Source organism: Diadema setosum, chromosome 14 (assembly GCF_964275005.1).
Source record: "Diadema setosum chromosome 14, eeDiaSeto1, whole genome shotgun sequence".
NCBI lineage: Eukaryota > Metazoa > Echinodermata > Echinoidea > Diadematoida > Diadematidae > Diadema > Diadema setosum.
In genome coordinates, this window is record NC_092698.1 from 25,939,947 (window position 1) to 25,965,554 (window position 25,608).

Sequence of the window (25,608 nt, forward strand, 5' to 3'; positions counted from 1 at the left end):
TGAAATACATTATCAACAAGATGTCTTTTCCACATACAGTTGTAGATATTTAACTAGGATGTAGGGAAATTAGACACATTGATGTAGATTGATGGAGGTGGTTAATATTTCATATGACAGATCTATCTATAATCCTTCTTTATCATTCCTGTTTAATTGTCATACCTACCAGTATTTCTCTGTTTTTCATACAGATCAATTACCAAGTGGATTCTCAGAGAAGTATGTGGAAGATGAAAAGAAGAAAGAGAAGGAGAGGGCAAAGTTCATTCCTGAAGAGAATGATCAAATTTCAAGGAAAGAGAATGAACCAAAAAAGGAGGAGAAGGTATGATTTATCTTTTCATCTTCCATCACACAATCACAATATTTGTTATTAGTTGCAACAGAATTTTATTACTTTTGTTTGCTTTGCGTGTACAATCATATAATACAGATCAGAATAAGTTTTTGGTGGTTAAGGGGATCATTTTAGAGTTATTATAAATTTAGAAATGTCATGTGTTTGTTTTATTGTTTTTGTTTTCATACTCTCAATGTTCTTGCCCTTTCATTTTATTAATTTCTTGTTTGACAATGCAAAGGTTCATAGCTCCTGTTTATCACTCCAGTGCAATTCTTTGGTAGACATACGAGCTCTTTACTGTCCTGAACCACCCAGAACTAAGGTCCTCCTGAATAACAGTAACTATGAAGTCAAAGTCTGTGAAATAAAGAGAATTCAAAGGCATTAATTATATTGAATTACGTAAGGGATATACAGTTAGTTAGTAGCTGTGTTCAGACGGAGGCAGTTTTGGTTGGAGTAACTTCGGAGGAAGGGTCTGAGGAAGCTTGGTCGGAGTAACTTTGGAGGATAGGTCGGAGTAGTGCCTGTCTGAACAAGGTCGTGGTAACTTCCTCCGATCGGAGGAACTTACCACAACCTCTTCCTCCAAACGAGATACTCCTGAGTTTTCTCAGGAGTATCTCGCTACCACGACTAGCCGGTCGGAGTAAATTGCCTGTGAACATGGCTAATATTTTTTGCAGGTGTTTATTCATGCACGAATCTCAAATGTGATGTTTTGAATACGGTACCAAAGATGTGATGGTCTGAAGTAAGGAACAAAATACTACAGATGTACATGATTTAATAGGAAACTGTAAAACTACAGGATGCAAATGATTCCTTTACATCAAAAAATTGCAGCATAATTGATGACATTTTTTAAAGTAATCTAAAATTTGCATTTGTAAATCTTCACTTGCTGCTAATTCCTAGTTCTACATTTTATATTCTGTGTAAATTGTGATAATATTTGCAGAACTTATCTCATGGTTATTATTACCTGTCAGGTTAAGGTCAGGCCCAAGCAGCAAGGAATGTCCACCAAAGAATGGACATTACAGTATGCCGAACAGCTGAGTGACAAAGAGAGTGAGGATTCTGCAGATGACCAACCAGAATCTTGGAAGAAGGAACCAGTAAGTGGGTGCTTTTTTTGCATGATTTCTACTCTTTGCTTTGTTTTGCTTCTTTCTGGTGTTTGATGATTGTTTGATTGTTTTTTGCTTTAGGATGCAATATAACAATTTCGCAAGCACAAGGTATGCAGTACAGTGTCTTACTTCATGGTATGTACTTCTCAATGCTTTGAAGCAGACCACAACAAAATGGTGTTGTGACTCACAGGAGCCACCACTGGTTATGTAAGTGTGTGTGTGTCCCCCTTGTGACAATATGACAAAAAATTTTGCAGTCCTTCCGATATTACATTTCATTTTATGCCAGGTCACATGCACATTACACATACTCTTGTGAATTACAAACTTGACACCTGATTTCTTGGAAGATTGATTGATTGATTAAAGCAAGAATGAGGGCCTCCAATACAAGGGTGGGGGTAAGGAATCACAAGGATTATCCTCTCCAAATTTCAGTCTGAGTTGACATTTCTAGACATTTTTTTTCCCCATGATCCAGTCACTATCGGTCTTCTTCCTGAAAAAGTTTCTTTGGTTAATGTAGTGTTGTTTGTTTTGCTGTCATATGTCCAATATTATATAGAATGACTACTACCTGGAGCTGTCTGCTCTCCTGATGGATGCCCAGGAACAGGCGGCTGATGCCAAGAAGAGGGGAGACGCCGGGAAGAAAAAGGAGGCGAGCGACAAAATTCAACACCTCGTCAAGAGTAAGTTTCACCTTCTGACTCTACACTAAGAAATTCAGTGCCAGACGAAGGGTGACTCTAACCTTAAAGCTGCTATGCTGTAAAGAAGCAGCACGAATTAGATTTTGTGTCATTTCTTTATAGTTGAAGACCGTGATACCAGGAGGTTGGATTTGTTTCCTTTTGACATTCATGATCAGGGGTCTTTATTACCTCCGCCAAGGGAGGAGGTTATGTTTTCGTTACCGTTGGTTTGTTTGTTAGTTTGTTTGTTTCAATTTTTCAGCATGTATACCTATGGGTGGAAATCACTGATCTCTATGGAAGAGCCCAAAGAGCTTTTCCCCAGTGGTGGAGAGGAGAAAACTCTCTTTGGGAAGAGCAAGATCATCGGTGGACAGTAGCTGCTTGGCGGAGGTGTGCGCTGTCAGAGTGCTTTTCGAGTTAAGAATTTGTAAAAGGAGCTGAGGAAAAGATGCTGCAGAATGAGCAGCTGAGAGAGGCTCGTGAGTGATGCTAAAAATAATGATCAGTTTGTAGGGGACAATTTAGGTTATATTTCCTTAGATTGGTCATATCATAATGGATCTTAACATAGATCAGACAAAGAGACATTGGTCAAGGTGAGATTGAGAGAGAAAGAGAAGGAGAAGCAGGAGGAGAAAGGAGAAGAGGAGGAGAGATCCGTAAGAGGTGAGAAATACTTGAACTTCCAAAGAGAGAAGTATATAAGAAAAGAGGAGTGTTCTTTCCTGAAGAGTTAAGATGATTTCTATATTGATGGAGAGACTGTGCATGACAGAGGAAGTAGATGTGAGCAGTCACAAGAACCAGGATTCCAGAGGTCTTGACTGCCCATCACCAGGAGTGATTCAAGCTTGGATTTACAAATTCCCTAAAGGGGATGGCTAGTAACTGGTCAGTGGGAATCAGTGGGAATGTTGGGGGATGATTGTGCCAATTCTTGTGGGATTCATTTAAGAGTACATTATATATCTATTGTTGGGTGAAAATTGTTTGCTTCAGAATGGTCTCATATTCAAGTAATGTGCAGTTTAATGTTTCCAGGTTAGCATACCTGTACAGTGTCGGGACATTAAAATGCACATTACTTGAATATGAGACCGTTCTGAAGCAAATATTTTTCACACAACAATACATATATAATGTACTCTTAAATGAATCTCACAAGAATTGGAACAATCATCCTCCAGCATTCCCACTGATCAGTTACTAGCCATCCCCTTTAAAGCTTGCTTGTACGTGTACTGGGATCATTCCATGGGGATGGACTTTCTCACAATAGGTATGCATCATCACAGCTGATGCAAAATGAGGTTTCGTAAATTCCGAATACAACTTGAGAAGTTGGCTCTCAGGAAGTGCTGAAGAAAATATAGACCAAAACGAGAGATTATACAAAACTGGCAATCACCTTAGTTGTCTCTTTTTCTCTCCATAGCCATGGCTGAAGTGGAGGAGCATCCCCTGTTTGACCAACGGATGAAGCTGAAAGACATTCCAAGACCGGCAAAGCCCAAGGGATCAGACCCCGAGCAGACTCCCGCACCAGGCACTTCATCGGGTAACCTGCTGGAAGAAGAGGACTCCCCTGGGGCCTTTGCCCTCTTTGATGCTATGGAGGCTGAGGCAGAGGCTGCTACTCCTTCAAGTACAAAGAAGGTTTCAAAGAAAGCAGGTTAGTTTTGGGACACCTAATAAATCATCCCTTGTATCAAGTCAACCGTCATGTCAGTTTTCTATAAAAGAAAATGATTGGGTAGTGTATGTATCATATGTCCTCAATAGCAGGTGTTCCTCTTTATTTTGTGAATGGACAAAAGTTTCAACATGTTGATTGTTGAAAAGTCATAGTTTATTTTTCTTCTGCCGGTAGATTTTGAATATATGTTTTGACTAACATGCCCAGGTATTAGATGCCACTTGCATATCATTTGCATACCATTTTCATATCAATAACTTAATTTAAGGAGACTTTCCTTCAGACCATTTTTCTTGTTAAGATTCAACTGATTTGCAGTTGCTCTTGGCATCCATGGTAACTGTTGCCCAAACACCCAAAGTCTGTACATCAGTGTAGAAAATTGCTCTACCCAATTATCAACTGCTCCTGAATCCTCCTCTATTCTTTTGCTGAATTCTTCCTGAAGAGAATTCTGAGCCGCCAGATGTCAGAGACTTCTCGTACACCAACAAGGTGTGGACAGGGAAATCCCCCAAGCAGTTCCTGATAGACTGGTGCCGCAAACACCACCCCAGGGCAGCCCCGCCCAAGTACCAGAAGATACAGGTGCACGGCAATCTGTGGAAATGCAAGTGAGTGCAAATGCTTAGGGTGGGATTTCACGGAGCACGCGAACGATTTGCGAAGGACGCGAATGACAAAATCCAACATTCGGAAAAGTTTTTCTCCGAATGTTTTCCGACAATGAAGCCGGAAACTATATTCTTGCGCAATTTGTGCGAAGTTCCCACGACGTATGTGCGATTGTCGTGTGCATCATTGCTAAAGTACAGCATGTTACGTACACGAAGAACACGCGACGGAAATGCGAACAACGAAAAATTTTCAATAATCATGGGAGAAAATGTAGCAAGGAGAGGTGGAAGCAATAAAAAAAAATCAACTCAAATCAGCTTTCTTGAGTTGATTTTTTTTTTCTTTCCTCTATTTCTCTTTTCGTTTTCTCTCATTTCTCAATCATGTCATTGCCTACATTTTTCCCCTAGGACGTATCTCCACTAGTAAAGCATTTGATCTTTTTTTTTTTTTTGCAGTTCCTCTAACACATAATCTCTATAGTTCAAATGAAATTTACATACTTTAGATTGATTTGAAGTATATTCTGCGATTTGTTTTTGTATATCAAATATTCTTTCTCTTTGCTAGTCTATAATTTCTTTTGTTGCTATAGTTGTTAATAATTGTGTGATGTTTAGATGTATGCTACGATTTCTATTTGCAGAAAACGTACAGGGCATACATCCCCCAAACGTGCGCTACACGTTCGCGAGAATGTCGCAAAAGGTACGCGAACAGTTTGCGATTACGTCGTAAAATGATCGGAAAAACTTCGCAGATTTCGCGTAACAGACGCGAGACATTCTCAGAAGTTTTGGAGTCTGTTTGGAGTTTCACGAACATTTTGCGAACATCGCGCGTGTCTTGCGAAGGTCTTGCGATTATGACGAAGCTTTAAAGACACTTTCGAGAACAATTCACAAGCAAATCCCGACTAAGTGTGCGGAAAAGGTTCGCGAAAAATTTCAAACTTTTTTGAAATTCTCGCCGAAGTAAAAACGACATTTGCGAACAATTGACGACGCTTCCGAACCCTCACGTTTGTTTGGCGATCTTTTGCAGACTAAAATGCGAATGCTGGATTTTGCCATTCGCGTCATTCGCAAATCGTTCGCGTGCTCCGTGAAATCCCACCCTTACAGGGTTGTAATAGGTTGGCATTCAATGTCTCCCCCATTGAATTGGTTTATTAATTTGTATGTTTGTTTGTTTGTTTATTTTGTGTTAGCTTTTTTCTTCATTTATTCATTCATGTATGTGTTTGGTTATCACCTATTCATTTTTCAAGTTTATTGTCAAAGTGATGCCGTAGTTTCATGATTATGATTTTTGTCCCCGCCGAACGAGTTCGAGCAGGAGACTATGAAACGGGCTCCGCACGTGTGTGTGTGTCCGTGTGTCCGTCCGTGTGTCCGTGTGTGCGTCCGTGTGTGATCAAAATCTTCAATTTGCTACTTCTCTGTCATTTATGAGCCAATTTTGATTCTGTTTGCTTTATATGATAGCACTATGTGGGAGCTTTGAAACTTCTACACAGAATTTCAGTTGTGACCTTTGACCTTGACCTTTGACCTATATTGTACATTTTGCTACAAAATGCTACTCCTTCGCCATTTCTAACCCGATTTCGATTCCGTTTGCTTTATGTGATGGCACTAGGTGAGGGCTTTGACTTCTTTGACCTTTGACTTTGATTTTTGACCTGTATTGTACATTTTGTTACAAAATGCTACACCTTCGCCATTTCTAACCCGATTTCGATTCCGTTTGCTTTATGTGATGGCACGAGGTGAGGGCTTCAAAACTTCTACACAGAATTTTGACCTTTGACTTCTTTGACCTTTGACCTTGATTTTTGACCTATATTGTACAATAGCTACAAAATGCTACTCCTTCGCCATTTCTGACCCGATTTCGATTCCGTTTGCTTTATGTGATGGCAGCAGGTGAGGGCTTCAAAACTTCTACTCAGAATTTTGACCTTTGATTTCTTTGACCTTTGACCTTGATTTGTGAATTGTACATTTTGCTACAAAATGCTACTTCCGGCGGGGACATATATTATGCACCGCGTAAATTCTACTTTTCCTTGTTTTTGTTAATTTGGTTTCTGATATTTTTGCCTGAAATAGAGTGACAGTGGACAGACCAAAGATGAGCCCTCTTGTGGTTACCACGGTGATCCTCACAGAGAATTCTACAGAGGCGCAGCATCTAGGCAGCGTCCATGCCCTGTGGCATCTCGCACGGGGACAGGTGAGCAGATTATGCAGGCTTTTGTTCCATTTTTTTACCTGCTTGAGTTGTGGAAGAAAAAAGGTTTTAGTGTAAGTGCTGGGTTGTATCATGAAGAGAATAATTCAAACAGTAAAAATTGATTTGCTCTTTGGGTCTTTATCCATGCCTGAGATTAGAGGAAAAAAAAGGTGCAGATGCAGTACCTTAAAATGCTTGCTTCTTGGTGCTTAAGTGAGATTAACATTATATGGCCATTATTAACTAGAACAAATTTTGGACAAGAACTTTGCATATTCAAAGTCGATTCATCCCAAACCAATCTACTTCCTATTAGAAAACAATATCATATCCGATTTATTTCATGTCCAAAGTGGAGAGAGGGATGAACTGTCTAGACTGTGTTTTCTTTTCAATAGTCCATCCATCAGCTCTTGCCCCCACCCTATCGGTCAGTCTGGCTTGAATGGATGGACGCTGAAGCCAAGGCTAAAGAGGAGACAACCGAAAGAAAAAACAAGGTGAGAAACTCTCAAGATTAGTGTGTGTATGTATGTGTCGGTGTTTGTGTCTGTGTCTGTGTCTGTGTATGCATCTGTGTCTGCATCTGTGTCTGTGTATGCATCTGTGTCTTTGTCTGTGTCTGTGTCTGTGTATGCATCTGTGTCTGTGTCTGTGCCTGTGTCTGTGTATGTGTATGTGTCTGTGTCTGTGTTTATGTCTGTGTCTGCACACGTGTGAGTTTACCCCATCCAGAATTGGTTTGTTTTCAAACCAACCTGAAAATAGTAACACGTTTAATGATTCCTCATCATTATCAGTCCGTGATGAGAAGTGTTCCTCAGAAAGAAAAGTGAATGTTTGGATAATGATACAAAGCTGTCAGTAATTATTGCACCACAATACTGTGGATAAGACCCCCAAATCAGAATTATTATTACCATTGGCATGAGTCATTCCAGTGACATGTATAAATTTAGATATGACCTCATACGATGGACAGCAAGAATATGATATAAACTGAAACTATCCCAGTCATATGAATGGAAAAAAAAAAAAGCTTGCATATGATGAACTGTGTTTTCCTCTGAATTTTTTTTTTTTTAATGTTTGTTTTGACACTGCAAGCCCAGGGATCAGTTCGTGACCCAACTCTTGAAGCAAATCAAGTCCTCCCAGTCGGCCGCCACAGATGGAGAAGGTGCTCAGGATGCCAGAGGTGGGGACGAAGAGGAGGAGGAGGTAGAGAGCTGGGAGGATGCATGGGAAGAAGACGAGGTAAAATTGATGTGCTTTTTTTCATCAGTGTGCCAGAATAATAGTTTGTAGCCGTTTTTCCCCCCTTTTTACCTTTTTTTTTCTCTATTTTGGAATAACTGACCTGAATCAAAGGCCCAAGTCAAGGGTTGATCATGCATCATGTATAACCTTGTTGTCACATTTTTGTTTGTTCGGGGGTTTTTTGTCAGCTCACAAAACACAAAAGGTAGACCCTAATCAAACAAGGCAGGAATTATCAAGGGAGTTGTGAAATTTATGATTGTTCACATGAGATCAGTTGCTGCCCAGAGGGGCTAAGGGGACCTAATGGCAATCAAACCTGGAGGCAGGAGGAGGAGGCAGCGCCATTTTTCTTGTCACTTTCAATTTGAGCTTATGGTATTTCAGACAATGTAATCTTTCACATGCATGTACTGTAAAACCAGAAATGTAATTGTGCAATATCACTTAGCATTGAAGAAGTAGATGTTTCAGTTTGTAATACGATAGTGTCATCAAAATCGGTAGAAGAACTAGAGGAAAAGGCCTACCAATTTAAAAGACGAAATCTGAATATGTCTTTGACTTCTGGACCAAACGACAATGGGTCATCAATGCATCTAGCAAAAAAAAAAATAAATAAATAAAAAGGCATAAATGAATGTGTGTACATGCACGTGTAATCACAGTGTAAAGTGTAAAAAGCAGCCTTTATTGAGAAATTCATTTTTTCTTCCTCAACCAGTTCTTGTTATATGATGTATTTGTCATGTTTGATTTTTGTTCTGACTACTGCAGGCAGACACCAAGCCAGTCGGTCGTCGACCCAGAAATAAGACTGTCAGTCATAGTCAGCTGCAAAGAATACTCAAGAAGAATCAGGTGAGTGTCATTTTGCCATTTTATCAGTTTTTAGGGAGGGAAAAGTAAAGTGAAATTTGAGATGCAAGGAGATAAACGGTCACATCGGTGGAAATCCTCATGGCAAAGGCAAACACAAGAATTAAACATCTGAAAGGCACCCCTGAAGATCATCACATAGTTTTTACAATACAACAATAAGTTGAGGTATAAGAGACAAACTATCTATCCCTATTTTATTTCAAAATATTAAGATTTAGTGAAGATTTGTGAGCAGAGCAATTGGCTCTTGATATGTTGACATGAATATGATTTATTGAATGATGTTAAGCATCATTGTATTTTCTCCTTATTTGTTTCTTTTTTGGTCATGCACAGAGCTCAGCTCAGCATCATAAACTGCTGAAGGTGAGAGAAACACTTCCTGTCTTCCACCGCAGGGCGGAGTTCCTGGAGAAGGTGCACAGGGACTCCATTGTCATCGTTGCCGGGGAGACGGGAAGCGGGAAGAGCACCCAGATTCCTCAGTTCCTCCTAGAGGTTTGTGATCAGAGAGGATCGTTGGTTTATGGCAGGATATTGTGGCCCTAGGTGTCACTGGGCATGATAGTCAAGGGAGGGGATGAGACCGGCTCTTTCAAAGAATGGGCTCTCTGGGTTAGACCATAACAAATAGTTCTTTGAAGACAGTTTAAGATTATTCAGTTGTGTCCATTCAGTATGTCAAATAAGTGATCATTTGAAAGTGCTTTACAAGGATGGCAAGACAGCCAAGGGAGGATGAATTTTCTGTTACCTATAGTCTTTATTGGTCAAATGCAGAGCTTTGATGTCACAGAGTAAGTAGGCAGCTTGATGCTCATCCTTGAAAAAAAAAAAAGAAGAAGAACAAAATGCAAGAAGGCAGAAATAATTAAAGGGAAGATAAACCCAAAGAGCAATGTGGATTGAGTGAAAGCAGCAACATTAGTAGAACACATCAGTGAAAGTTTGAGAAAAATCGGACAATCGATGCAAAAGTTATGAATTTTTAAAGTTTTGGTGTTGGAACCGCTGGATGAGGAGACTACTAAAGGATATGACGTATGAGTGGACAACAATACAAAGAAAATATAAAGGATATTCAACAAAAATTCACTTTTCTATAATTATGAAAGAGCAGTGGACCAACCACTTTCAGAAAGCAGGGGGAATAATTGCTACCCTTAACATATGTCAGTATCAAGTTGATGGAATTTGTAATTTTCATGAAAAATTGATTTTTGTAGTATTTTCTTTATATTTTCTTGATATTGTAGTCCACTAATACGTCATAACCTCTAGTAGTCTCCTGATCCAGCGGTTCCAACACCAAAACTTTAAAAATTCATAACTTTTGCATCGATTGTCCGATTTTCTTCAAACTTTCACTGATGTGTTCTACTAATGTTGCTGCTTTCACTCAATCCACATTGTTCTTGGGGTTTATCTTCCCTTTAACATGCGTGGTGTGATGTGACAAGAGTTATGTGGGTTTAATTTTTTTTTTTCTTGCACCATCACACTAACAAAGAGAGTGCCTACTCTTACAGCAACTTTCAAATGATGTGCAAATAATCCAAAATATTCTATTATATATCAGTGGAACTAATTTACACCAAAGTAGATGGCAGAGCTGAAGCTGGAGCTAGAAAAATTGAAAAACTAACTCTCAGTCAATTTCTTGTTTGGCTATTTGAAGAACTGGTTATGATCACTGGTCATTTTGAATACTGGGTATGTCCAGACATGTTCTGATTGAAGTAAAAAGAGAAAATATTTGATCTTTTCATTTCAGGATCTGGTATTGTCAGGCAAGGGTAGTAATGGCCTCGTTGTATGCACCCAACCGAGGAGAATCTCAGCCATGAGTCTGGCCCGTAGAGTCTCCGACGAGCTGGGGGAGAGGGCACCAGGGTCAAAGGTACTGTACCATAGACATGCCACCGAATATTTTTTCCTTTCTATCAGTCGAACTAAAAGAGTATTACTGTGATCCAACAGCGCACTGTTTCATCCATGCTGTCCGTGAAATCAGACTTGAATCGATAATCACTTGCGCAACAATTACTGTAGGTCACGTCACACCGAGTTGTATGCATGTTGGAATGGTAGTATTTGGCTACACCTGCAAAGTGGAATGTAATGGAAGGGATGATGAGGCTATTTGCCCAACACTGACAACCTTGTACCCTGCACTCCAGAAAATCCACCATTTTACCGAGTCCTTTATCAATTTAAGTTGTGTATCTCTATCTTTTATCCATCATTTGCAAAATGTCAATGAATGTGCTGAAGTCGTCTGAAAGAACTACACAAAATGACACATAATAGTGGCGCCAAATTTGTAATGTTTGCAAGCCTTCCATTTGTTTACAGTAATTCAGATGGGCTACACAGGTATTCATGTCTTGTTTAGATCATATGACTGCATCTTACATCTTGACTGATACCATATTAAGAGCCATCACCAAGTCTTCCAAGCTCCTCCCACCAGTCGTAGTCCCTCCCCATCCTGCTCCCCTCCCCCATCGAACATCAACCACATGTATAGATAGCAACCATGCAATTTACAACCAGGTCCATTCCACCAAATTATAACCAACAGGTGAAATGATAACTGGGACTGGGACAATTTCCCCCCAGAACACTGACATCACCCACTAAAATAAACAAACCAGGATAATAACTTCCCCTTCCCACATGCGAATCTTGACTTCCCTGGTTTAAGTCCCATGGAAGAAGCAATTGTGCCCCAAGGCAAGACACTTTATCCCAATAGTACCTTGTTCATAATATGGTACTGAAAGCTATCCGTCCTATGTTTACTTGCCTTATGAGCAGTTAATTGCTTCCATAGGGTGCCACATAAACCAAATCCAAACTCAGGGAAACAAACCAGTGTCATAGGACCAAAGTCACTTCATGAACGGTGATTGCAAGGTATTCGTGTGATCACATGACTGCAGGACACCCTCTGTGGCTACCAGATCAGGCTGGAGTCGAGACAGACACGGACTACAAGGCTGCTCTACTGCACCACCGGGGTTCTACTGCGCAAGCTGCAGCTGGACCCCACCCTGAAGGATGTCTCACATATCGTCATTGATGAGGTACATTATATTGGCTATAGTTGATGCATTGTTAACAAGCTGTGATCAGATTGATCATGAAAGTGATGTTTATTGTCATTTATATCCTAGACAATTTCAGTGAAACTAAAAGGGATGACAGGCAATAAGTAGCACCAGAATAAATACAGCGGCGGTTGTAGTAGAAATAGTAGAAGTATTATAATAGGAGGAGGAAAATATATAGTAGTAGTAGTTGTACTATTCGCATCAAAAAGAGTATAAGTAATATCTTAATAGTAGTAGTAGTAGTGGTAGTTGTAGTAGTAGTAGGTAGTAGCTGTAGTCGTAGTACATTGACTACTTACAATATCAGTAGTATTAGTGGTAGTAGTGGCAGTAAGAGCAGTGATAGTAGTAGCAGTGGTAGTGGTAGTGGAAAGAGATTTCACATTACAGATAGCAATAGTATTGTCTGAGTAGTAGTGTCAGCTTTTTAACAGAATCAATAAGGTGCAGTGTACATGTATTTGAACTGTATCAAAATATTGCCATTGCATCATTATAAACAGAAATGTTGAAATCCCATAAAATTGTATCTGTGATAGTAGCACCATACTGGTGCCATCTGCAGAATTGAAAGCAACAGGTAAAGCTGAAGTAGCATACTGCATTCATATCAGCAGCCACCACAGGAAAAAATACTGTAAAAAATCAAAAACAAAAAAGCTGTGCTTGAATTACAGGATTCTCATCTCAAATTTCTCATTTAATAACACCACTTTACTACTCCTGGGCAGGTGCACGAGCGCAGTGTCCAGTCCGACTTTCTCATGGTCATCATGCGGAAGCTGGTCAGGGAACGGTCCGACCTGAAGATGGTGCTCATGAGTGCCACCCTGGACAGTGAGAAGCTGTCCGCCTACTTCTACCACTGCCCCATCGTCTCCATCCCAGGCAGGACCTTCCCCGTCCAGGTACTTAGCCCTCAGTGTCCTTTGTGTGCTGTTCGGCACAGAAAAACCCCATTGTGTTGTACACATTGCTCAAAGTCCCTGACACAGAAAGGGATGGTATAGTTTCATCTGAGACATGGCTACAGGTTTCTAACTTTCTTGGATGAGATAATGACAAACCTCTCATAAGATATGAAACAGCATGTAATTCTAAGTGGAATTCAACATTTATTTGATGAAAGTTTGTTTTGAAATGGCCGAGATATCCAAAACAAAGTGATCTGAATAAAAGGCGGGACCCACCTTTTATCAAGATTGGTTTCTTTTACTTTGTTTTTGGACATCTCAGCCATTTCAAAACCGATTTTCATCAAATAAACTTTTGATTCCCCTTAGAATTGTACTCTCTTTAACATTTCATAGAGTGGTGTCTGAATATCTCGCAAAACGTTTCAAGCCGAATCCTCACCTCAACCAGTACTGTACCATCACTTTAACCCTCTGTGTGCTATTGAGTGCTGATTGGCACAGAAAAAACCCCATAGTTTTATAGACCGATTCTGTGACGCGCTATGTGTATTTTTGGCATGGGCAGCGCCATTGCTGCGGTGTCTCAGCCGACCCCCCCCCCCCCTCCTCTCTCCCCACCCCTCTCACGCGCACGGAATGAAAAACTGATGCATGGTTGTTTTAGCCAATGGGCGTCTCCTACTGAGTGCGCGAATGCTTGCTTAGTGCGCGAATGCTTGCCTAGTGCGCGAACCTTTGTTACAAGTGCGCGATAAACATGTTGCCCGTGGGGTGGGGGAGAGGGGGGGGGGGGGGTCGGCTAAGACACCTCAAAATGTGCTTATGGCTGCGCCCAGTACCACAAATTGTCTGCTGCCCTCAACGAACCCGAATTGGTCTATACACACTGCTCAAAGTCCTTGGCATAGAAAGGGCTAATAGCTGTCACCTTGATCACTTGTCTACAATCCAGACCTCCAAACCATACTGAATTTAGAGGAAAGAATCTGAATTTTGACCATTCCCAGCTCTTGTTTCAACAGGAGTTTCCTATTTTTCTGGATAATTTTACTACACCCTCCTATGGGGACTGCTCTTTCTTTCCAAATCATCCCTGTTTTTTCAGTCAGAAAGGTTGGGAGGTCTGACAATCGAGCACAAACCATCTGATATACTGAGTCTGTACGTACATGTGTAATTTGTCACTTATCAACCAAGAAACTAAAAAAGAATGCCATACCTGTGAACGTTTTGTTGTGATTAAATTCCTTCAGTCACCACACATCATTTATATCCCTGTGAAACTTTACTGTGCATGTGTGAATTGATTTGTTGGCAATCAAAAAATGTAGATTGACAATGTTTCTTTAATGCTTATGTTTCTCTTGTACAAACTGTTGGTATGCATGTGTGTGGGACAACTATGATATTAAACAAGACTTGAAAAACATGAAACAAATTCTTAGAAAACAATAGAGTTCCAAAGTGTCATGCCATAGATATTCATTGCCATGGAAACTAGTTTAAACAACCTCACTGGGCCTGAGTGCTTATGTGCACACGTGGTTCCAACCCAAGCTTTAACCAAAAGACTGTGACATTACCACTTTGGTACTCTATAGCCTTGTCTAGGAAGATCAACCAGATGCTAATTTTATCCAGCTGTAGTAGGCAACTGCTCTTCAATCATGATCCCATAGCTGACATGCATCCTCCATCTTTGATCCTTGGTTGCAGGTGTATCATCTGGAAGATGTGGTTGAGGAAACCAAGTACGTTCTCGAGAGCGACTCGCCCTATGCCCTGAGGTATGAATCACTGGCGTCGGAGGACAGTGCTACAGTCGCTGTGACGACCAAAGGGGGTGAATCCAAACAGGTCAAGGTGCGTGTCAAAGCGTGGCAGATTGGTATGAATTGTGTGTGACTGTTTTAAAACACATGGAGTGATTTGAGATGCCATCCGTCTTTTTTATGCCTTTGCAACGGAAGGTGATTGAAAAATTAATGGGCGTCAGGAAAGAGAAGCCGTCTGGTGTGTCTCATACAGCTAATGTGTGAAAATACAGTGTATGTACCAAACAAACCTACATGTTAATACATTAATATACTGACTTCCGTTTCGTTTCAACTTTTTTTTTGGGGGGGGGGGAGCGTCGGGGAGAATAAGCCCGTTAACAGTGATGATTTGAGTATGTGCAGATAAAGGTCATTGCAAACCTTCTCTGGAAATGTACTTGTAATGAAGGTATTTGAAAAGCTGTATGGGTCCTCATGAAAACTATGCTATAAATAAATCATGTACATGAACTAGGTGCATTGTCGTTATATTCAAATGTCAAGGTGTAAGAGCCATTCATGCAGCACTCTAATACATATAAATTACCATTTTCTGCTCAGCTGATCTTCCATTTCAATGATTAATCCATGTTTTGAAAAGTCTGTGATTCAGAAGACATTGCAGGCCATTGCTACAAGTATGTAGTTGTGATCTGGCTTATTCTGTGGTTTTTACATGTATATGAGATATTACAGGCAATGTAATTAGCCTCGTTAGGTGTCATTATTTGGCTTTGCAATGTAATTTAACAGCATAGATTGTAGTTTGTCATGCAGTTGAGATTTGAACTGCAATTCCAAATCAGACCTCCACAGCACTTCTACAAAGATGGCAACAAAGATTAGAACGTGAGGCAGTCTGTCCTTGCTTTAAAGTGGGTTTCTGCCCGTAACTTTCTGTTCAAATAAGGTAGGCACTCAATTCTTTGGTATTGCTCAATGAAATCATCGTAACAGCTAACCAAGATGTTCCTCTAGATGTTCGAATATTTTGTCTCTTGGTATTTGGCTATGTGTTACAGTCGATTTTGTTTTCTTACCTTTATTCTAATGTTTTCCACATGTAGCTGGCTTGGGAGACCAATGATGTGAATAATATGGATGAGGTAAGCAAAACAAAATATTGTAAAAAAAAGATAAATTATATATTCAGTTCTGTTATACAGTAAATGTAGATTCTATTCAACACTTTTGTGATATGATCAGAGGAAGGCGAGGTGGCTCAGGTGGTGACATATCTGCCTTCCAATCATATGGCTCGGGTGCAGGCTTGGGTTCGAATCCTAGTGAGTCTTTTTGAGCAACATTGTACGTAGAGGCAAAGCACTCTTTTTATAAGACAGGACATTAAAAATGGAGGTTCCCTGTGTGAGAAAGTCACAACCTAAGCATGTAACAGATCCTGCTTCAGAATAATTCATCACAATGGAGCAGGGTGCATAACTCAGTAATGTGGTCCATTCTAATTAAATATATCTGGACCCCATGGAAGACCAGCAGCACTCTGATAGTACAGCTGAATACGGGCTGTCCAACCATCTTGTCCTGTACAGATGGAAAATGAAAACCAAATGAGATCAGTAGCTACACATTGCAAGGATGTAAAATGCAGACTGTGTTCATATTTATTTTTGGCTGAAAACGCTTTTGTTTTTAAAAAAAAAAAGGACAAAAACGATGAGAGGAATGTCAACTCAGTGCTGTTTGTATGCTCCAAGATCTTGTGTACGAGCCTGTTTTTGTTTTGGGTAAATGTGTGGATTTATTCATGTTTACCATTGTTTACCGTAACTCCAGAGTGGTATAGATCCCGACACATACAGCAAACGCACGCGGCAGGTGATAACCAGACTCAATCCAGACATCATCAACATGGACCTTATTGTGGTGAGTGTAGCACATTACCATTGTTTACATTCTGTGCATTGAGTAACCCAGGTATGTTACCAAGAGAAAGCAATTATGAATATAAAGCTTACTTTTCCTCCATTGATGAGATGACCAGCATTTGTGTTCTAATTGATGGAACTATTTTTGTTAGTTTTCTTGTGCAAGGAATATTATGTTGTGTACCATAGTACAAATCCTCGAGTTGATCATAAGTGACATGCTATAGGTATAGCGGATGGTCGTAGCACCTAAGGGATTTGCATTTTGACTATTAAAAATGATACAGCAGCCAATATTTGTTGTATATAAACTGATTGAGCAATACTGTATATTGTTATTATGAAGGTTCGTTACAGACCCTATTTCATTTTGGGATCAATGCACCTTCGGAATAACGAACCCTATTTCATTTTCGGATTAACGAACCTTCGGAATAACGAACCCTATTTCATTTTTTGGATTAAGGAACCTTCGGAATAACGAACCTTCGGAATAACGCCACAAATGTTTGGATTAACGAACCCTTTTTCATTTTCGGATTAACGAACCTCTGGGTATAGGGAATTTGTGTGTTTCGGATTAACAAACCTTCGGAATAATGAACAGCACCCCTTGAAATGTGCAGCTTGGCAAAACAAAATCATGTGAAGGGCTAGCTCCTGATCACTCTTTCTTTGTTTATCACACAGGAACTCTTGAAGTACTTGGAGAATGTGCCCACATTCCAGTCAGTAGAGGGAGCTGTGTTAATATTCATGCCAGGCTTGGCCCATATACAGGAGCTGTATGAGCTACTCCAGTCTGATCCCATGTTCTCCAGGCCGGACAGGTAAGTGAACTTAACCCTAACTAGGCCGGCACTTTAGGTAGATGAAAGAGCCGGGGGGGGGGGGGGGGGGGGGGGGGGGGAGGCCTGCCCCCCTCCAGATCTCGACCGTGATCGCGACGAAAATTGGCACAATTTGGTATAAATCACTAAATAAAGCTCAAAACAGGCACATTTTGTGTGTCAATATTCTTTTTAGTGTCCTTAGCAAATGTAAGAGAAAAAAATTGTGCAATCAGAACAAATTTTTTATAAGTATTTTATTGTTTTTGAATTTCTTATGTATTTCTTTGTTTTTTCGACTTTATGTTTTTCATTGTTTTTTCGGTGAAATTTGTCCGCAACATTGTTCCGAACAAGGAAATATTTATTAATTGATTTAAATCAATAAAACCCCAAAATAATCATGCTTTTATGAAATTTGCCTGTAAGCACAGTTTGCATTGAAATTGTACATGAATTCACATTTTTGAGCAATTTATGGTCTGACATGCACATACATATTTATACGCAACTTCGGAACCGGTGCCCGGGCATTGCAAATTTGGTGTCAAAAGATGCGGGAGACTCGAAAGAAAAAAGTCACGAAACGTCGCGGTGATAGCTTTTCGCGATAGCGATACGTCGCGAGGAACCTCGAGGGGGGGGGGGGGGGCTCGGAGGCCCCCCCGGCCTAGTTAGGGTTAAATGGGAATCATTCCCAAATATGTATGTGGGTTGAGTGAATGCAACAATGTTAGAATGTTACATCAGTGAAGTTGAGGAAAATCGAACAATCTGCTCAAAATTTATGAGTTTTTAAAGTTTGGGTGCACTACTGGATGAGAAGACTACAGCAGTTTGTGATGTCACTGTAGGACAACAATGTAAAGGAAATATAAATAAACATGTAGAATTCAACATATTTTCATCTCTCTGGACTTGCCTTCTTCAGAAAGCAGGAGGAATAATGTCACCTTTAACATATACTAGTGACAAGTCAAAGGAATGTGTATATTTTTCAGAATTCTCTTTATATTTTCTTTTTATCATTGTCCTGCAATGAGATCACAAGCTGTTGCAGCCTTCTCATCCAGCAATGGGGGCAGATAAACTTTAAAAATTCATAATTTTTGAACCATTTGTCCAATTCTCAAACGTCACTGATGTGTCCTACTAATATTTCTGCATTTACTGAATCCACTTATGTATTGGATATTGAAGTAGTAATCTATGATAATCACAATGATTATGGTCTTGCATACCCAAGGTATCCTTTGCAGATTGAACACTGCCCATTCTAAAGGGCCCTTGCCAATTTCATGTACACTTGGGTTAACAGGGATGTTAATAGGTAAAGAACCCTGTCTAAGATTGTACTTGTCAGGAAGGTATCAACGATGGAATCCTTTGTTGCAGTAGCCAGAACACCCCTAATATGCCACATTGTTGTCATTACTTGAAGTAAGGGCATAATTACAGTCTCGTCTGCAGTAGGTTTTCGTTGTAACTGAACATAGACTTCTATCCAAATGTTGTATATGTGTAGAAATTATCTGGAAAACAGTTTTGGAATATGACTACCATGCAAGCTGCACAGTGTGGTTGCAGTAGAACCTCTCTTGAAACTGCATCTCTCTTGTGTCAATGTGTGTGTTTGTTTCTCAAAAATATCTGCACTTGACAGTTGCAGTAGAAGTATGTAACGTAAAACCTGTTGTATTTGCGATTCAAACTGCAATGTTCTAAGGAACACAGAATAGTAGCTTGAAATAAGTGAAGAGGATTTCTACTCTCCCTATTTCCACCAGGTACCTCGTACTTGCTCTCCACTCCGACCTGTCCTCCGAGAACCAGAATGCAGCCTTCAACGTGCCTCCCCGGGGCGTGAGGAAGATTGTCATAGCAACCAACATCGCTGAGACGGGCATTACCATCCCAGACGTGGTCTTTGTCATAGACACAGGCAGAGTCAAGGAGAATAGGTCCATACACTTTGTTCCATTTTTCTCTTTCCCCAAAGTATATCAATTTAAGCATTGTGGTAAAGGTGTACAAGTTCATTGATTTTGTTTACAAATAACATTAAATGTATATTACTGTGTAACGCTAGAATTAATTATCTTTTTTCCTGAGGTTCCTTCAGAAATATTGATGAATATCAAGTGCTGAGAAAGACAAGAACAATACACTGCATCTCAACAGTGATATGAATACACAATGTGTATAAACTCATTTTGTCTTTGAATACTGTTTGAAACTCCTATATTTAGTTGGACATTAGTCCATGTTGCTCAGCTAGATTTTTGCATTCGTATCTTTTTATGGCTGCATATAATCATCACTTTATAATACCAAGAATTGATCATATAGCAGAACAGGTTTACAGATGATGGGACACTTTGCACATGTATATCGAAATTGGCAGGTACAACGAACGTAGTCAGATGAGCTCACTGGAGGAGACGTTTGTGAGCAAGGCGAGTGCCAAGCAGCGCCAGGGCCGAGCCGGTAGAGTGAGGGCAGGCTTCTGCTTTCGTCTGTACACCAAGCATCGCTACAGCACCATGCGACCTTTCACACAGCCAGAGATTCAAAGAGTTGCATTGGAGGAACTCTGCCTACACATCATGGTAAGGATGCTCAGACGTGTTTCACATGTTTAGATTATGAAGACTTTATTCATTTGTATCATGCTATTAAATGTCATAATTGTATTGTTTGGTGTCTATCATTTGCAATTTATTTGCATGGAAATCCTCATCCACAGGAAAACATTCCAGAGCATTTTACCCATTGGAGAACAAAATGACTTGTTTGCAATCACTGATCAATCCATGTGTATGTAGTTTATTAGTTTTGAATAAGCTCTGATGCTATTAAAACTTTAAACATGTGCATATTACCACAGAAGTACTGACTAGATATTGTCATTGAGGGTTAGAGTCTTGGGATACTGTAGAGAGGCAAAGTTATGAATTTCAAGCAGTAATCCCAGCAATGTTTTCATTAGATTTCATATATGCTGACAACATAAGATAGTATATATATATATATATATTCTGCAAAATGTTACATCATGACCATAAAATGGATGTGCCTTAGAGATCAGAGAGGTTTGATTTTCCATTTTTTGATCATGTATCTGTAAGAACCCGCTATTGAGTTGAGATGAAAGAGATGTGTGGTAAAATCTCCCTTGCGGATTATGGTATTTCTATCCCCTCATCTTCACCAAGAAATGTTCCCTTGGTGACCCGGAGGACTTCCTCAAGGATGCCTTGGACCCTCCCCTGCCTCAGGCTGTACGGGCATCGATGGCGCTCCTCAGGGAGGTTGGGGCGTGTCTCGCCCAGAGCCCCACCCTCACCGCCCTGGGCCAACACCTGGCAGCCCTGCCCGTCAACGTTCGCATCGGCAAGATGCTCCTCTTTGCCGCCATCTTTGACTGCCTGGAACCAGTGGTGTGTGGGAAAAAAAAACTTACCCTTTATCTAGTATACACATTGTTCATGTAATTCTGCGTATTATTAGAATTCTAATCATGGAACATTTGATATGATTTGCCAGGCCAGAGACAGCACTACCTTACCTGCTTTCATTCCTGTTCTTGTTCTATTCAATATTTCAATTATTTGGATGTACTTTTGTTTTGGTTTTTCTTCAATCAAGTGCAATATTAAGAAGCCTTGAGATTTCAGTGAACTGAATAATTTTGTGGTAGGCTTATGAAAATCATGTAATAGCCTTTATTGTGATGACGTATGACTAAATTTGTTTTGTCCATTTTTCAGAGGCAGCTAATTGACAAGATCCTAAATGATTTATCAAAATTGATTTGTTTCCATTGTTTTATTTTTGTGTGATGAGATACAGAATAAAAAAAGTTTACTAAGGACACTCCTACCTGTAAAGAATGCATAACAGTAAGCCTTGAACTGTGTGCTTTTGAGCCATTTTTCAACCATTATCATATGCTGATTTGTAAATCAAAGTGCCTCTTTAGTAGTAATGACTTACACAGAGATTGCCATACCAAGTGATTTGTCGCGTGGGATCAAAGCCACAAGTTTGACATGCAGTTGTGCTTTGACTTGCAGGCAGTGATAGCAGCCGCCATGACAGACAAGCCACCATTCCTTGTCCCTCTCGAGAAACGCAGCCAGGCTGACGCAGCCAAGCGAGCCATGGCTGTTGGCAACTCGGACCACATCACCATCTACAAAGCCTTTGCTGGGTGAGAATTGACACATGGTTGAGCTCCCAGGGCCAAAATGGCTCAAAAAAAAAAAAAAAAAAAAAAATCAGTTTGATAAGCTCCTTGTTATTGGTACCTGTTCACTAGTTACTATTAAGTTGATAGTTATTGTGACTGTTTACTTGAAGAACCATTGATGTGCGATTCGAATAGTGAGCATGAAATTTAATGTGAAATTTGAGTTCAACACAGTTCTAGTTACTCTCAGTATAAAATTTTAGACATAAAATGCATCAATTCTTCATTCAGCCGAACATCATGTGACTTACGCCCCAAAACGACCATGACAGAAAAATGCATTTTCTACTGTTGTGTGTGTGATAGAAAAGTTGCACGAACCAATAAAATGAATTGAAATGCCTTTCTTTTCCATTTTGTATTGGTGCCGATTTCAGAGCGGCTATTCTAAAGATGTGGATAGCTGTTTAAACTGCACCATAAAGCAAAGAGGAGCTGAGATGTAATAATCTTGGTTCCTGGTTTTGTCAGGTCGATGGGACATCGACCTCACTGTCCCATTACACTTGCATAAGCCACACATGATTGTTTATTATTTGTCATGATGATATTTCAGATTTGATATTCAAAACTATGTTCTGTTATCTTGACTACTGACATTCTTTTCTTCAGCTGTTTTTTTTTTTTTTTTTAAGTGTGTATGTAAACACAAACTTGCAAAATGATCACAATTTCTTCCCTCAAACTTCTGTCTTGACTTGGCATCTTTAATGCCGGTGTACAAGATTCACAGGCATTACTCTGAAATGTAGGCAGTACCGATAGAATTATATGTAAATATATTATATATTTTATTAGTGGAAAAATAAGCAAAGAAAATGGGATTCCATCTGTATTCGAACCCTAGACCTCCGGATTGCTAGCCTGGTGCTCTACCAACTGAGCTGCAGAAAGCCCTAGTTCAGTTTTCATTCCAGAAACCCTAAATTCTCAATGCTCTGATGGTCAGAAGCTATAGCAGTGTGTTTGTGTGTGACACACATGCTCACACTTAAACCTGGCATAAACCAGAAGGATAATGCAACTTGGGGATAAATGCGAGGGATCACCGAAGTGATGCAGCTTTTTTGAGTATGTATAAATGCAAACAGAAGGAAACTGACGAGAAATGAATATGATTTATTAGTGGAAAAATAAGCAAAGAAACTGGGATTCCATTGGGACTCGAACCCGAGACCTCCGGATTGCTAACCGATGCTCTACCAACTTTCTTTGCTCATTTTTCCACTTATAAATTATATTCATTTCTGGTCAGTTTTCTTCTGTTTGCCTTTGTTATATATTATATATTGAATAAAAAAGAACAATTCCAGCAAACAAAAAACAACAGCAACAAATTGATTGAATTAATTAGTATGGCAGACATATTCCATCAAAGTAATGTCTTATTACCTTGCTTACTGTCTGCGATTGTGGTTGTTGCTCAGATGGAAGGAGGCCCGGGGGAAGGGCAGAAAGGAAGAGGCTACCTTCTGTCGTGTGAACTTCTTGAGTAGGACAGCTCTGTTCAACATTCAGGTAAGAGAGCCTGCCCTTTCAAGCTGCATGTATATGTAATACTGTACGAGATGAAATTTTGGCACACAGATATTGTCTTGAATTGCTCCTTGTCTGACCTTCTTTGTATTTTTTTATGAAATCATATTTCATGCACTGTTGTTTTTGCATGTATTTATATTGCATCTGGTGACTTTCACAGATGAATGAACATACACATCAAATACTTGTCCTCTAGAAAAAAAAAAAGAAAAAAAAATATATATACTGAATTTGGTTTTTCATATGACTACCTGGATGAACAAGTCTACTGGCAAACCATTGAACTCTTCTGTAGCAACACATACCGAAAACGAACAGCACATTACGTTTTCCATGCTTGACCAAACTGTACATGTATTAGCATTTGCAGAATTAGTGTAATGGTGCTCCTTCATTGATGCATGATTGCTTGATGAATATTTTTTTTTACAGATTGGCAATTTTCAATGTTTTTTTTCTTTTATTTTGCATGGTCCCATGATTCTGTTCCACACTCAAGATGTCAGTGTGAGTGATCATTCCGATGGGAATATTTTGCAATGAAACAGATTTTAACCACAAATTCGTACAATGATTGAAAATGTATGTTAAGTGCTTTCATCCCTCTCTGTTTCTTGTCCACTGCAGGACGTTAAGCGGGAGCTCATCCGCTTGGTGGAATCCGTGGGCTTTCTGCCCTCCGTGGCCGACAGGGGCAAGAGTTCGGCAGCATCACAGTCCAGTCAGCAGTCTGTGCAGAGCAGGATGGAGGTACTCGAGATCAGTAAGACGAAGTCATCCCGCGGCTACAGGGAACTCTTTCCCCTCACCGAACCGAACATGGCCCTCCTGAAGGCTGTCCTGACAGCTGGTAAGACTGTCCATCAGTCAGATTAATGACCAACCAATCCACATCAAATCCTCCATTGCCAAACTCAACCCCTTGAGAAAGAATGCTTGTAATCACAGTTTGGGGATTGGAAGCAAAAAGGTAGGGAGAATTTGAGAGGCTTTGGATGAACGGCACTCATTTCTTGAAAGTCTAAAGATGAGTTTATTGTACAACGTGGCATCGTTATGCTCGATGTGAATATTCATTGAATTCGGACTGGGCCTACATCTAGCTAGATTTTTTGCATTACATATTTGATGATTGAAAATGCCATACAAACAAGTAAGCATCATCATCTACTACCTGTTTGCAGAGAGTGGAGTCTCTATATCAGAGAAATCATCATCCCCACCTTACAGCATGCTAAACAATGATTGATAGAGTAGATGCCAAAAGAGGATGATTAGACAAAGGTTTAAAAGAATAATCAGGGAAATACAATATTTTGTCACTTTTCAGTCAAATTGGACATTTTGGGAGGTGTGTGTCATATATGTAATCATGCTTTGATGTTCCTTGTACTATAGGTCTGTATCCAAATGTCGCCAAGACAACGTACAACCCTCCACCTCACAGAGTGCAGGGTTCCGAGGTTGTCTGCCGGGCTGAAACAACCAAGGGTCCTGTCACAGCTCACCCCTCGTCGGTCAACCACAGGCTGGCTACCAATGGCTGGCTGGTCTTCTCAGAGAAGGTTGGTTCCTCTCTCACTAGTCCCACAAAGTCCCATGTCACAGAGAGCAGGGCTGCACACTAACCCAATTTTTGTACTGGTCCAACCTGTCTGTCGGACCAGTAGGTACCCAGTTTTACCACTTTCTACTGGTCCATTCCTGAAAAAGTTACTGGTCCAAAAGTGATTTTTACCCGTCTACTGGACCGTCGGACCAGTGCCAGTGTGCAGCATTGCAGAGAGACATCACATGTTGTATTATTGTAGCAGTGATTGCAAATACCACAGCAAGAACTCACCAGTTATTGATTGTTGTTTAGGCATTGCCATGGAAACTGCAGTTGTCTTCTTTTTTTTTTTTGTGAGACGAGATTCTATTGAGATTCTCTATGATGCGTGTATATTTGTTTAAATGGAATACTATATACACCATATATTTAGCAAGTCTAAGTTTTCGCAAATCGGGACTTCCCAATGATTCCACGAGTGGTTAAATTCGGGATTGTGGAGTACAATACTGAATGGATAAAAGTATGCATGGCTCTCACATTCATGTTGGGATGAGAGTCAACATTTTTGTGTGTTATTATTTTTGCAAAATACACCCGACTCGCAAAATTTACGAAAATAATAACCTTGCAAAATATTCTGCCAATACACAGGCCTGCAATACAGTACCCTCAATCAATCAATCATAGTTTATTTCCAATCAACGAAAATCAAAACATAATACAAAGTATACATATCATGAAATGATATTGTCTAAACTTTTACAAAAGGTTCATGTAATATACGAAATAAATTACATACATCAACATATGCACAAT

General features: G+C 39.9%; 1 protein-coding gene across 1 annotated transcript in view; it reads left to right on the plus strand.

Moving 5' to 3' along the window:
- LOC140238247 (ATP-dependent RNA helicase dhx29-like) overlaps window positions 1-25,608 on the plus strand; it is a 33,782-nt gene that overhangs the window by 5,615 nt on the left and 2,559 nt on the right. The window contains exons 5-28 of the mRNA XM_072318183.1: window positions 195-328; window positions 1,339-1,467; window positions 2,051-2,177; window positions 3,619-3,855; window positions 4,328-4,493; window positions 6,612-6,735; window positions 7,134-7,235; window positions 7,843-7,992; window positions 8,773-8,856; window positions 9,214-9,375; window positions 10,652-10,777; window positions 11,823-11,966; window positions 12,725-12,901; window positions 14,627-14,773; window positions 15,795-15,833; window positions 16,525-16,614; window positions 17,307-17,446; window positions 19,234-19,407; window positions 19,851-20,055; window positions 20,662-20,886; window positions 21,523-21,659; window positions 23,126-23,216; window positions 23,865-24,087; window positions 24,636-24,802. Coding sequence (XP_072174284.1) covers window positions 195-328; window positions 1,339-1,467; window positions 2,051-2,177; window positions 3,619-3,855; window positions 4,328-4,493; window positions 6,612-6,735; window positions 7,134-7,235; window positions 7,843-7,992; window positions 8,773-8,856; window positions 9,214-9,375; window positions 10,652-10,777; window positions 11,823-11,966; window positions 12,725-12,901; window positions 14,627-14,773; window positions 15,795-15,833; window positions 16,525-16,614; window positions 17,307-17,446; window positions 19,234-19,407; window positions 19,851-20,055; window positions 20,662-20,886; window positions 21,523-21,659; window positions 23,126-23,216; window positions 23,865-24,087; window positions 24,636-24,802 — 3,500 coding nt within the window. The remainder of the gene's footprint in view (window positions 1-194; window positions 329-1,338; window positions 1,468-2,050; window positions 2,178-3,618; window positions 3,856-4,327; window positions 4,494-6,611; window positions 6,736-7,133; window positions 7,236-7,842; window positions 7,993-8,772; window positions 8,857-9,213; window positions 9,376-10,651; window positions 10,778-11,822; window positions 11,967-12,724; window positions 12,902-14,626; window positions 14,774-15,794; window positions 15,834-16,524; window positions 16,615-17,306; window positions 17,447-19,233; window positions 19,408-19,850; window positions 20,056-20,661; window positions 20,887-21,522; window positions 21,660-23,125; window positions 23,217-23,864; window positions 24,088-24,635; window positions 24,803-25,608) is intronic.